Source organism: Aedes aegypti, chromosome 3 (genome assembly GCF_002204515.2).
Source record: "Aedes aegypti strain LVP_AGWG chromosome 3, AaegL5.0 Primary Assembly, whole genome shotgun sequence".
Lineage (NCBI taxonomy): Eukaryota > Metazoa > Arthropoda > Insecta > Diptera > Culicidae > Aedes > Aedes aegypti.
Genome location: NC_035109.1, coordinates 93,688,996 through 93,702,072, shown reverse-complemented (window position 1 = coordinate 93,702,072; position 13,077 = coordinate 93,688,996). Strand labels below are relative to the sequence as shown.

The window sequence follows — 13,077 nt, the reverse complement described above, 5'->3', positions numbered from 1 at the left end:
GGTGGCGCAATTTCACTTAAGCAATGTTGCCAGCTACGACAAAATTTTGAACCCTTCATGAAAAACTGGATCACAGTTGAAGAGTATTGCTATGTTGCTTCTTCTTTTTGGCGTTACGTCCCCACTGGGACAAAGCCTGCTTCTCAGCTTAGTGTTCTTATGAGCACTTCCACAGTTATTAACTGAGAGCTTACTAACGTGCACCCCCGCTAATTTGAACGGTACCTCATGCAAACTATCGGGGTTCATTTTTAATTTGAACATTTAGTCACCCTAAAAACGTGTTTCTGGTAACCTCTTTCACTGTTTTGTTTTGATTCTGCGTTCCGTTCCATAGCGTTCCATCTCACTTCACTCCGTTCCATGAGCTAAATGACGTTTGAACCATTTTTAATTTGAACGATGTGCAAATTAGCGGGGTACAGATTAAAAGGTGTTCAGATTAAATGTGGTCAAACCAACGGGGGTACCCGGTATGCCAATGACCATTTTTGAATGTATATATCGTGTGGCAAGTACAAAGATACTCTATGCCCTGGAAAGTCGAGAAAATTTCCAACCCGAAAAGATCCTCTACCGGTGGGATTCGAACCCACGACTCTCAGCTTGGTCTTGCTGAATAGCTGCGCGTTTACCGCTACGGCTATCTGGGCCCCTTAAACGTTGTTGCTAAGCATTCTATTTTTCTGTTCCGCTCAAATTTTATGGTTTTGATATTTTCTTCATTCTTCTTGAGCAGTGTTGCCAGCCACATGAACATTTATGATTCAGCCGACTATCCACTTATCCGCGAGCGGGAATGGCGTCTTGTGGGTGCTGCTTGATGGTGGGTGGGATTCAAAGTTTGACGTTTGTTGGAGGTCGTCAAAGCAAGGGTGTAAAAATTTTGTCCACGCTGGGTTTGATGTTTGCAAAATATCAATGTGAAAGAGCGGTTCGTTTTGATAAAAGTTTAACTTTAACAATTCGAATTCCATCGTAGAAAAGTTGTTGAAATACCAACTGCTAGAGTGAGCACCAGGAATTCACCCAACCAAGCCAACATCAATTTCGTAAGAATTCAAGCTTTCAGAAGCTATAACAACAAGAAAACAACTTTCTCACCAAGCTCCTCTCGTAAAACAAAACACTTTTCTTGTAGCATATCCGGAACCTACACTATCTGAACATCCTGTTCCTCAGAAATATGTGTTCCGCAGAAACGTAGCATCGGGATAGCTTGAGAGTTCATTCATTTTCATGGGTGATCCTAGCTTGTTTGCACCACCGGCGTCGCTCTGTTTGCTTAGAATTGGGTTCTAAAATGTTTAATGAATTCTTGTTTTTATTTAATAATACGAAAGAGCATGTTATTGCAACTACTTTAGCAATTTTTCCAGCTCAAATAACGGCTATAACATTTTTAAACTTCAATTTAAAAAATGGTTTCGAATATGAACCTTGACACTTGTGATCTTGTTTGACATTCACTTTTTCGACAAAAATGCCACAGGGCATATAGTTTGAACACTGGGGTTGTTCCTATCTGACATTTCGGAAGGGACACGGAAAACAAAATATACCCAACATTTGAGTTTAAACCAAAAGGTGTGACAAAATCATAAAAAAAATGTTTTTTGTATTTAAACCAATGAAAATCAATTAAAAATTGAGTAAACATGTGTTTCTGCCCTAAACTTAAGCGTTTGGTACTAAAATTGAGACAGGGCTTTAGGACCCTATTGGGATAGGATGGGAATCTGAGGAAGGACACTGTTTCCGGGATGCATTTTGAAATATATTTACACATTTAGATTTACATTTTTTTTTCCAAAACTATCATCATCTATCATGGTTTAAGACAATTGCCAAATTTACTCTCCGATAGATGCTTCTTTTTCTCCTCTGGGTGACAAGACTGCTGTCTCCGGTAGGTGAAACTTGCTTTGACGACCTCCAACAAACGTCAAATTTTGAATCCCACCCACCATCAAGCAGCACCCACTAGCCGCCATTCCCGCTCGCGGATAAGTGGATATGGCACGCAACACTTCCTTCAACTTTGGTGGACGTTCGGTATCGTTATCTTTAATTTTTTTTGGTATTTGCATATCACACCCCCATAAAATTGGCTCTTTTGATAACAATCGAGCAGTGTTGCCATCTATTACCAAAATATGAAAGCTTGAACGGCCATATTGGAAAGTTCTCAACCCATGCTTCAACTTTGCCGAATATCTCGAATTAGTATTTCCGCATCTAAACGTTGCATTTTTTGAAAACATATATAATTAGGGTTCATTCAAATATTACGTAACGCAAAATTTTCCTATTTTGGACCCCCTCCCTCCCCCACGTAACAGCATTTGTATGGAAAATTTTAAATTTTTGTATGGACCGTAACACTATGATAAACCCCCGGGGGGCCTCCCTCCCCCTGTTGCGTTACGTAATATTTGAACAATCCCTTATAACCCTGATTTTTTTTACGACCCCCTGATAACGGTCGTAAAAAGAGGTTTGGGTGTATAATCATATGTTGAAGTTTAGACGACAGTGATCATAGTAACCTAGCTTGATCGAAGAATCTATGACTTAATCTGAGTTTGTTCATTCGTCTTAAAGCTTTCATTAAATACCGTGATGAATCAAAATCCGGACGGTATCGATATCCGGACACTCCGACTACATTCATTGATTTTCATGTAAATTTGAAAAATAATGTGGTTTTCATTATTTACATCTTACTTTTTTAACATTGCTTGTCACTTTACTACGATTTCGCATCTAGTAATCATTGGCAGAAAATTAATAAAAATAAAAACATAACTGTAACCCCAGTTTGACAACTTATTTTCATAGTGCAGCTTTTGTGGTCCAAGCTGGTCAAAAATTAAGAGGAACGTTGAGTGAACGATAATTTATTGAAAAGTGCATTGTTTGTGAAGTGTTGGTAACATTAGTGTGCACAAACTAGTTAATGAACAATTTAAATATATCGAAGCGGCGAAAAGTAGTGTAGAAGAATATTTTTCAAGCGAATAATGAGTGTCCGGTTCAGTGATCCATTGTTTTAATATCCGGACGCTACGCGTTCAAGTTATATTTTGCCTCAAAAAATAACTATTCGGGAGGGAAAATGCGGAGAAAACTTAAAGGAAAGCCAGAAAAAGGATATGTTCGGATGAAAATTGAATAATTGCGGAAAAATAGCTCCAATGATAATGATTATTACAGGTAATCGGATTCTTACTGCAACCAAAGAGAGTGAGTAACCGAAATGTGAAATATTCTCAACAGTTAATTCTTCAAATCATTATAATGTGTTTCCATTAATAAGTTTAATAAAATGTAATCTAAAGGTCACATTTGAATGATTTTTTTTTTGAATTTAATTTGAATTCAACTACTTAGAATACGAGTGTCCGGAATTCGATTCAAAAGTGTCCGGCTTTTTGATTCATATGTCCGGATTTAAAAACAACACTTGTGTAACTAATATCGTTATTTTAAAATTAAATTCTTTGTTTTAAATAGAAAACATGTCATTTTCATGAAGAATAATGTTCAAACGATTCGTGACATGGTGGTACATTCATAAAATCAAACGGAATTGGATTGAAATTAATATCAGATCATTTAGCACTGCTTAAGCGTCCGGGTATTGATTCATCGCGGTACAGACCTATTTTAGTTTCACTGCGTGTTAGGGTTCATTTATTTATTTCATAACGCCGAAAATGGCCAATTTTGACACCCACCCACCCCCTCGTAACGCTGTTTGTATGAATATTCTACAAATTTTGTATGAGCCGTAATATCATGAAGACACCCACCCACCCCCTTTAGCGTTATGAAATTTGTGAATGAGCCCTTACTTATTACCAAGATCATATTCTCTGGATATTTCCATAGGCCAGGAGAAGTGGATGAACTTGTCATTCATTTTTCTGTCAAATCTCATACAAAATCTACTTTTTCTTTGACAGAAATCCACTCTAGGTGAACCACTTCCCCTGGCCTATGAGTCGATGGTCCCTTCAATATCGACTCATGGAGGGTTGACTGTAGTTCAAACGACGCACAGCGACTCATCCTCGCTCGCACCACTTTGACATTTCTCAACGTCAAAATCAGCTGTTTTTGGCCAGTGTGTTTTGATCATCATCCGTGATGCTCCACTCGTTCAGTCGGCATATTTCAAGACTAACAATTCAAAAGGCCTCATCTCCAAAAAGTAAACAATGAGAAAAATGCAATCTTGTTTTGTCAAACAATAAATCAAATTTAAATTATGAATTTAAGCATTTTATGTTATTTTATCGTCCAGAAAGTCGATGGATAAACTGATTTATAGCTATGAATATTCATTACTATCATTTTAGCAAAAAATCCTGCTAAAAAAACGAGTCAAAGGAAATGAGGCTTTTATTTCACCAAAAGCTATGCAGCCCTTTTCATTTGTGCCCATAGACGCCGGCCGACGCTGATGAGGCCTGTGAGTTGACGCCTTTGTTTTCTCTAAAATGTATTGAGGCCTTCTAGTTGTGGCTTGTTTTTTCATCATCTTCAGATGTGGCCTTTTGAAAGTCATTCAATATTCATGATAAAATACGATAATTGAAGTGTAGAAGAGTGTTACGTGGTAAAGCAAGGTACATGGGATCTCTGCAGCAAGAGGAGATTCGTGCGGTCGATTAAGTATGTGATTTATTCAATCATCGTCATCGATAAACATAATGGATGTGCTAAGCGTGAGTGTCGTCGAGCAATTATATGGAAATGAACTGACACTTATATTGAGCTATTCGGTAATCCAATCCGCATGGTTATTAAATTAATTAACTCATTACGCGTGGTAAAGATGGACAAATTATGGGTGAAATTATGAAAAAAATTCACGTGCTCGGCTGGGATTTGAACCCAGGACTCTTGTATGCTAGACGAGCGCTTTACCAACTAAGCTACCGAGCCACTTGGTGACCCAATAACTGAGTTGGTTACAAGTTTAGAATTCAAATCCCTACAGACCACGCGGACCCCTTTCATAACCAATATCCATCCATCTCATGTTCCTACACACGCGGAGCGAGCGAGTGCGATTTGTTTAGTGTTGAAACTGTTTGCCTATCGTACCTACATCGCTTCCACAACAACTGTATTGTGGAAGAGTAAAGATGTGGGAAGGCTATCAACGTGTCGTTCTCACTCAAGTGACGACATGACTACTACAGAGAGGCAGTACACTCTAATATAAACTGACACTTATATTGAGCTATTCGGTAATCCAATCCGCATGGTTATTAAATTAATTAACTCATTACGCGTGGTAAAGATGGACAAATTATGGGTGAAATTATGAAAAAAATCCACGTGCTCGGCTGGGATTTGAACCCAGGACTCTTGTATGCTAGACGAGCGCTTTACCAACTAAGCTACCGAGCCACTTGGTGACCCAATAACTGAGTTGGTTACAAGTTTAGAATTCAAATCCCTACAGACCACGCGGACCCCTTTCATAACCAATATCCATCCATCTCATGTTCCTACACACGCGGAGCGAGCGAGTGCGATTTGTTTAGTGTTGAAACTGTTTGCCTATCGTACCTACATCGCTTCCACAACAACTGTATTGTGGAAGAGTAAAGATGTGGGAAGGCTATCAACGTGTCGTTCTCACTCAAGTGACGACATGACTACTACAGAGAGGCAGTACACTCTAATATAAACTGACACTTATATTGAGCTATTCGGTAATCTAATCCGCATGGTTATTAAATTAATTAACTCATTACGCGTGGTAAAGATGGACAAATTATGGGTGAAATTATGAAAAAAATCCACGTGCTCGGCTGGGATTTGAACCCAGGACTCTTGTATGCTAGACGAGCGCTTTACCAACTAAGCTACCGAGCCACTTGGTGACCCAATAACTGAGTTGGTTACAAGTTTAGAATTCAAATCCCTACAGACCACGCGGACCCCTTTCATAACCAATATCCATCCATCTCATGTTCCTACACACGCGGAGCGAGCGAGTGCGATTTGTTTAGTGTTGAAACTGTTTGCCTATCGTACCTACATCGCTTCCACAACAACTGTATTGTGGAAGAGTAAAGATGTGGGAAGGCTATCAACGTGCAACGTAGCCTTCCCACATCTTTACTCTTCCACAATACAGTTGTTGTGGAAGCGATGTAGGTACGATAGGCAAACAGTTTCAACACTAAACAAATCGCACTCGCTCGCTCCGCGTGTGTAGGAACATGAGATGGATGGATATTGGTTATGAAAGGGGTCCGCGTGGTCTGTAGGGATTTGAATTCTAAACTTGTAACCAACTCAGTTATTGGGTCACCAAGTGGCTCGGTAGCTTAGTTGGTAAAGCGCTCGTCTAGCATACAAGAGTCCTGGGTTCAAATCCCAGCCGAGCACGTGGATTTTTTTCATAATTTCACCCATAATTTGTCCATCTTTACCACGCGTAATGAGTTAATTAATTTAATAACCATGCGGATTGGATTACCGAATAGCTCAATATAAGTGTCAGTTTATATTAGAGTGTACTGCCTCTCTGTAGTAGTCATGTCGTCACTTGAGTGAGAACGACACGTTGATAGCCTTCCCACATCTTTACTCTTCCACAATACAGTTGTTGTGGAAGCGATGTAGGTACGATAGGCAAACAGTTTCAACACTAAACAAATCGCACTCGCTCGCTCCGCGTGTGTAGGAACATGAGATGGATGGATATTGGTTATGAAAGGGGTCCGCGTGGTCTGTAGGGATTTGAATTCTAAACTTGTAACCAACTCAGTTATTGGGTCACCAAGTGGCTCGGTAGCTTAGTTGGTAAAGCGCTCGTCTAGCATACAAGAGTCCTGGGTTCAAATCCCAGCCGAGCACGTGGATTTTTTTCATAATTTCACCCATAATTTGTCCATCTTTACCACGCGTAATGAGTTAATTAATTTAATAACCATGCGGATTGGATTACCGAATAGCTCAATATAAGTGTCAGTTTATATTAGAGTGTACTGCCTCTCTGTAGTAGTCATGTCGTCACTTGAGTGAGAACGACACGTTGATAGCCTTCCCACATCTTTACTCTTCCACAATACAGTTGTTGTGGAAGCGATGTAGGTACGATAGGCAAACAGTTTCAACACTAAACAAATCGCACTCGCTCGCTCCGCGTGTGTAGGAACATGAGATGGATGGATATTGGTTATGAAAGGGGTCCGCGTGGTCTGTAGGGATTTGAATTCTAAACTTGTAACCAACTCAGTTATTGGGTCACCAAGTGGCTCGGTAGCTTAGTTGGTAAAGCGCTCGTCTAGCATACAAGAGTCCTGGGTTCAAATCCCAGCCGAGCACGTGGATTTTTTTCATAATTTCACCCATAATTTGTCCATCTTTACCACGCGTAATGAGTTAATTAATTTAATTTAATTTTATATGGAAATATTTGTTCAATTGAAGTAATATTTCAATTGAACGTTATGTTTCATGTAATTGTAACGAAATCGTGTTGTTATCAATAAGTCGTGAAGTACAGACATGCTGACACAGGTATTATTAGGTAGTATGATACAAAATACATCACTCCACAGGAACCCGACGAAAAATTTGATTATGTTCGCTGTTGAGACGATCGCTGTGTAAAATAATACATGGAGCGGAGCGGCTAAAGTATAACTTGTATCTGCTTAGTAAATTTGAAACATTTTTTCGTAATTTTAGTTGCAACTTTGATGTTTGTTTAATAGGCCTCAACTCGGTTTCAAGTAAATATAGAAATGGGGCCTTTTTGGGAAAAGGCCGCATTTGCGATTAATATCCTAATTATCGGGAAATGAGATGGGGCCTTTTAGAAAAATGATATTTTTTCAACTTTCATGCATATTTTTGCATGACTATTGTATGATACAGTAAAGGCCCAAACGCAATGATAGCGGAACGGCAACGGAATGCGGAACCGGTTCGCCAGCATGTATCACAACATCTCGACTGAGCTGACAACGAATGAAATTGGATCAACACTGATTCGACAAGCTGATTATAGTTCATGCTGGCGAACCGGTTCCGCATTCCGTTGCCGTTCCGCTATCATTGCGTTTGGGCCTTAAGAATAGGCTCTTATACATTTAAATCAGCAGAAACCCGAATTGTTTACATTTTGGACTTGAGGCCTTTTCAATTGTTGGTCTTGAATTTTTAGATTTGGCAGAACTTTTTCCGGTGAGCTAATTTAGCCGAATTATCAATTGAAGTTTGACTTACCGGTAATTTATGCAGATAAGCCAATAGTTCGTACATTGAGCACCATGGTAGACGCAAAGTTGGAAGCCGTTCCACTGGTGGAAATCGACGAGGGCATCTTCAAGTACGTGCTGATCAAAGTGTACGGCAAGGAGAAATCCGATGGCAGCGAGCCAAGCAAGAACATTGTCCGGGGATTCGCCCGCGCCAATTGGCACTCGGACATCTACGACGAAGTGAGCTCGTCTTTGGAGGGGCTAGGCCTGGCGACGGAATGCCTCGGGGGTGGCCGGATTGAACACCGTGCTGACCGGAAGTGGATCAAGGTGTACGGCTACTCGCAGGGCTACGGAAAGGCGGACCATCAGGAAGCAAGGAGGATTTTGCTGACGCAGTTCGGGGGATATGAAATTGAAACATCGGACGAAGGGTATTAGGCATTGCTGCAGCGTAATAAATTTCTACTTATTTTTAGTAGTTTACGATCTAGTTTATTAGTATCAAAAACTATCACAATGATAGCAGGGCTGGTAGCGGCAGAGTGTCTTGAAAATAGGAACTTAATGGGCCTTTTGCTTGAAAAAAGAGACCAAACAGGAATCGAGCCAAGAAAATGGAAGCTAATAGGAACCAGGACAAAGTTTGATTCTTCATAGAATTATTGCCTATGGAATTCCCATGAGAATTTTTATTCCTCAAAAAATTTACAAGAGATTTCTCAAGGATAACCACAGAAATGGCTTAAGAGAGACTCAAAACATTGCCGCAAGGATGCTAAAGGACGTCTGTCATATGAAGGAAGATACCAAAAAGCTTGTTTGTGCAAATTGCGGGCGCAACCATAAGACTAACTAAAACGAACCATAAGTCTAGCTTTTGAGATTGCCCTTCTCGCAAACGAATCGTTGAGGCTCGTACCAGGCTGATGAACGTCAACGTTTTTTTGTAGCCTGAATTCGCCTGGCAGAATCTCCAACAATTATCATTTTTCAGTTAACAATCGTTTGCTCAATAATCATACCCATAAGGTAATTTATAATCATGCTCATTCATAAGCTATTTTTTCCCGTCTGGTAGCCGTTCGAATCTTTTAGTTTCGAATGCATTTACCCAAGGGAAATCTTATACAAATATTGTAGCTCCTTCCCTTTTCTTCCTGCGAGTAACCGTTTGAATTGTTTCAAATCAAATGGAAATACCCCTGCCACCGCAGGTAACTTATATTCCGCCTCTTCATCTTCATGGCGCGGTAAATGGCTGGGCATGGCGTACCATTGGTACCTCGCGTACCTGCAGGAATAAAATAGACCCCTTTGTGCGGTCCTTAGCCTCTTGCCCAGCAACTCCTATCCCTACCTCCTCGTGGTACTGGCCGGGGTACGAGTAACCTTGGGGAAGATCGGGTAACCAACCCCCGGTGGGAACTTTGGTCGTATGCTGACAGGGAAGGGGGGGGTTGCTTTTGCAAACCTGGAGCGTCTGTACTCCACGTTAGGAGCGGCTCAAAACAGCGTCTGTTCCCCATGTCAGGGGCGGCTGATCATCGTCCGAGTGCCAGAGAAGGACTCTAAGCTAAACTGCGCACTATGGCCCTCCGAACATTTAGGGGGAATGGTCCTCCGGAAATCTAGGGGGTTGGTGTCAGGCCCTGCGAGCCAGCCGTAAAAACACATCATCACAGGAACGTCAACGAGAGAATACGGACCGGAACAATCGGCAAAGACCACAGCGACGAAAATGGACTAGCGATTGGAAACTCGGTACGTGGAACTGCAAATCTCTCAACTTCATTGGAAGTACTCGCATACTCTCCGATGTACTGAAGACCCGCGGTTTCGACATCGTAGCGCTGCAGGAGGTGTGCTGGACAGGAGCATTGGTGCGAACGTTTAGAGGTAATCATACCATCTACCAGAGCTGCGGCAATACACGCGAGCTGGGAACAGCTTTTATAGTGATGGGTGATATGCAAAGGCGCGTGATCGGGTGGTGGCCGATCAATGAACGAATGTGCAAGTTAAGAATCAAAGGCCGATTCTTTAACTTCAGCATAATTAACGTGCATAGCCCACACTCCGGAAGCACTGATGATGACAAGGACGCATTTTACGCGCAGCTCGAACGCGAGTACGACCGCTGCCCAAGCCACGACGTCAAGATCATCATAGGAGATTTGAACGCTCAGGTTGGCCAGGAGGAGGAGTTCAGACCGACGATTGGAAAGTTCAGCGCCCACCGGCTGACGAACGAGAACGGCCTACGACTGATAGATTTTGCCTCCTCCAAGAACATGGCCATTCGTAGCACCTATTTCCAGCACAGCCTCCCGTATCGGTACACCTGGAGATCACCTCAGCAGACAGAATCGCAAATCGACCACGTTTTGATTGATGGACGGCACTTCTCCGACATAACCGACGTCAGAACCTATCGTGGCGCCAACATTGATTCCGACCACTACCTGGTGATGGTGAAACTGCGCCCAAAACTATCCGTCATCAACAATGTACGGTACCGACGCCCGCCCCGGTACAATCTAGAGCGGCTGAAACAACCGAATGTCGCCAATGCGTACGCGCAGCATCTTGAGGCAGCGTTGCCGGATGAGGGCGAGCTCGATAGGGCCCCTCTTGAGGACTGCTGGAGGACAGTCAAAGCAGCCATTAACGACGCTGCCGAAAGCGTTGTCGGATATGTGGAACGGAGCTCAAGAAACGATTGGTTCGACGAGGAGTGCCAAGAGGTTTTAGAGGAGAAGAATGCAGCGCGGGCTGCAATGCTGCAGCATGGTACGCGGCAAAACGTGGAACGATACAGACTGAAGCGGAAACAGCAAACCCGCCTATTCCAGGACAAAAAGCGCCGCCTGGAAGAGGTGGAATGCCAAGAGATGGAGTTGCTGTACCGTTCTCAAGAAACGCGGAAGTTCTATCAGAAGCTCAACACATCCCGCAAAGGCTTCGTGCCGCGAGCTGAGATGTGCCGGGATAAGGATGGGAGCATCTTGACGGACGGACGCGAGGTGATCGAAAGGTGGAAGCAGCACTTCGATGAACACCTGAATGGCGCAGAGAACACAGGCACAGAAGGTCAGGACAGCGAAGGCGATGGCTACGTCAGCACGGCGGACAGCGGAAATCAACCAGCTCCCACGATGGGGGAAGTTAAGGATGCCATTCAACAGCTCAAGAACAACAAAGCCGCTGGCAAGGATGGTATCGGAGCCGAACTCATCAAGATGGGCCCGGACAGGTTGGCCGCTTGTCTGCATCGGCTGATAGTCAGAATCTGGGAAACGGAACAGCTACCGGAGGAGTGGAAGCAAGGCGTTATATGCCCTATCTACAAAAAGGGCGACAAACTGGAGTGTGAAAATTATCGTGCAATCACCATCCTAAACGCCGCCTATAAAGTGCTATCCCAGATTCTCTTCCGTCGTCTATCACCTATAGCAAACGAGTTCGTGGGAAGTTATCAAGCAGGTTTCATCGACGGCCGCTCGACAACGGACCAGATCTTTTCCGTGCGGCAAATCCTCCAGAAATGCCGTGAGTACCAGGTCCCTACGCACCATTTGTTCATCGATTTTAAGGCGGCATACGATAGTATCGACCGCATAGAGCTATGGAAAATCATGGACGAGAACAGCTTTCCCGGGAAGCTCACAAGATTGATCAGAGCAACGATGGACGGTGTGCAAAACTGCGTGAAGATCTCGGGCGAACACTCCAGTTCGTTCGAGTCTCGGCGGGGACTACGACAGGGCGACGGACTTTCGTGCCTGTTGTTCAATATTGCGCTTGAAGGTGTCATGCGGAGAGCCGGACTTAACAGTCGAGGCACGATTTTCACGAGATCCGGACAATTTGTTTGCTTCGCGGACGACATGGATATTATTGGGAGAAAATTTGAAACGGTGGCAGATTTGTTCACCCGCCTGAAACGCGAAGCAACAACAGTCGGGCTAATGGTGAATGCGTCAAAAACAAAGTACATGCTGGTTGGCGGAACTGAGCGCGACAGGACCCGCCTAGGAAGCAGTGTTACGATAGACGGGGATACCTTCGAGGTGGTGGACGAGTTCGTCTACCTCGGATCCTTGTTGACGGCTGACAACAATGTTAGTCGGGAAATACGAAGGCGCATCATCAGCGGAAGTCGTGCCTACTATGGGCTCCAGAAGAAACTGCGGTCAAGAAAGATTCACCCCCGCACCAAATGCATGATGTACAAAACGCTCATAAGACCGGTAGTCCTCTATGGGCATGAGGCGTGGACTATGCTCGAGGAGGACTTGCAAGCTCTTGGGGTTTTCGAACGCCGAGTGCTAAGGACGATCTTCGGCGGCGTGCAGGAGAACGGCGTGTGGCGGCGAAGGATGAACCACGAGCTCGCTCAACTCTACGGCGAACCCAGTATCGTGAAGGTAGCTAAAGCTGGAAGGATACGCTGGGCAGGGCATGTTGCAAGAATGCCGGACAACAACCCTGTAAAGATGGTGTTCGCCACGAATCCGGTCGGAACAAGAAGGCGTGGGACGCAGCGAGCTAGGTGGATTGACCAGGTACACCAGGACCTGGAGAGCGTGGGTCACAGTCGAGGATGGAGAGAAGCGGCCATGAACCGAGGGAATTGGCGAAATATTGTTGGCGAGGCTTTATCAAGATAATTGATGTAAAGCCAAATAAGTAAGTAAGTAAGTAAGTATCAACGAAAAATCCCATCAGAAAATCCACCTTTTTCTGGTAACATGTCTCTCTCTGATTTTAATTTTTCAACTGAACAATTGAATCAGATGATCGATGCAATGTTCAAAACTACGACTATGGCTGAAGC

The 13,077-nt window shown here is 43.4% G+C and overlaps 1 protein-coding gene across 2 annotated transcripts; it reads left to right on the top strand.

Moving 5' to 3' along the window:
* The first annotated feature begins 4,088 nt into the window (after positions 1-4,088).
* Positions 4,089-8,723, top strand: LOC5564632 (sex-regulated protein janus-A). 2 transcript variants are annotated; one of them, XM_021852061.1, is made up of 3 exons: positions 4,089-4,176; positions 8,193-8,220; positions 8,278-8,723. In XM_021852061.1, exons 1-3 carry the CDS (start codon positions 4,153-4,155, stop codon positions 8,676-8,678), a joined length of 453 nt encoding a protein of 150 aa, XP_021707753.1. In that variant the 5' UTR covers positions 4,089-4,152; the 3' UTR covers positions 8,679-8,723. The 2 variants fall into 2 exon arrangements, with proteins under 2 accessions (XP_021707753.1, XP_001649001.1); XM_001648951.2 differs by having other exon boundaries at positions 4,098-4,176; positions 8,193-8,723.
* Positions 8,724-13,077: the final 4,354 nt, after the last annotated feature.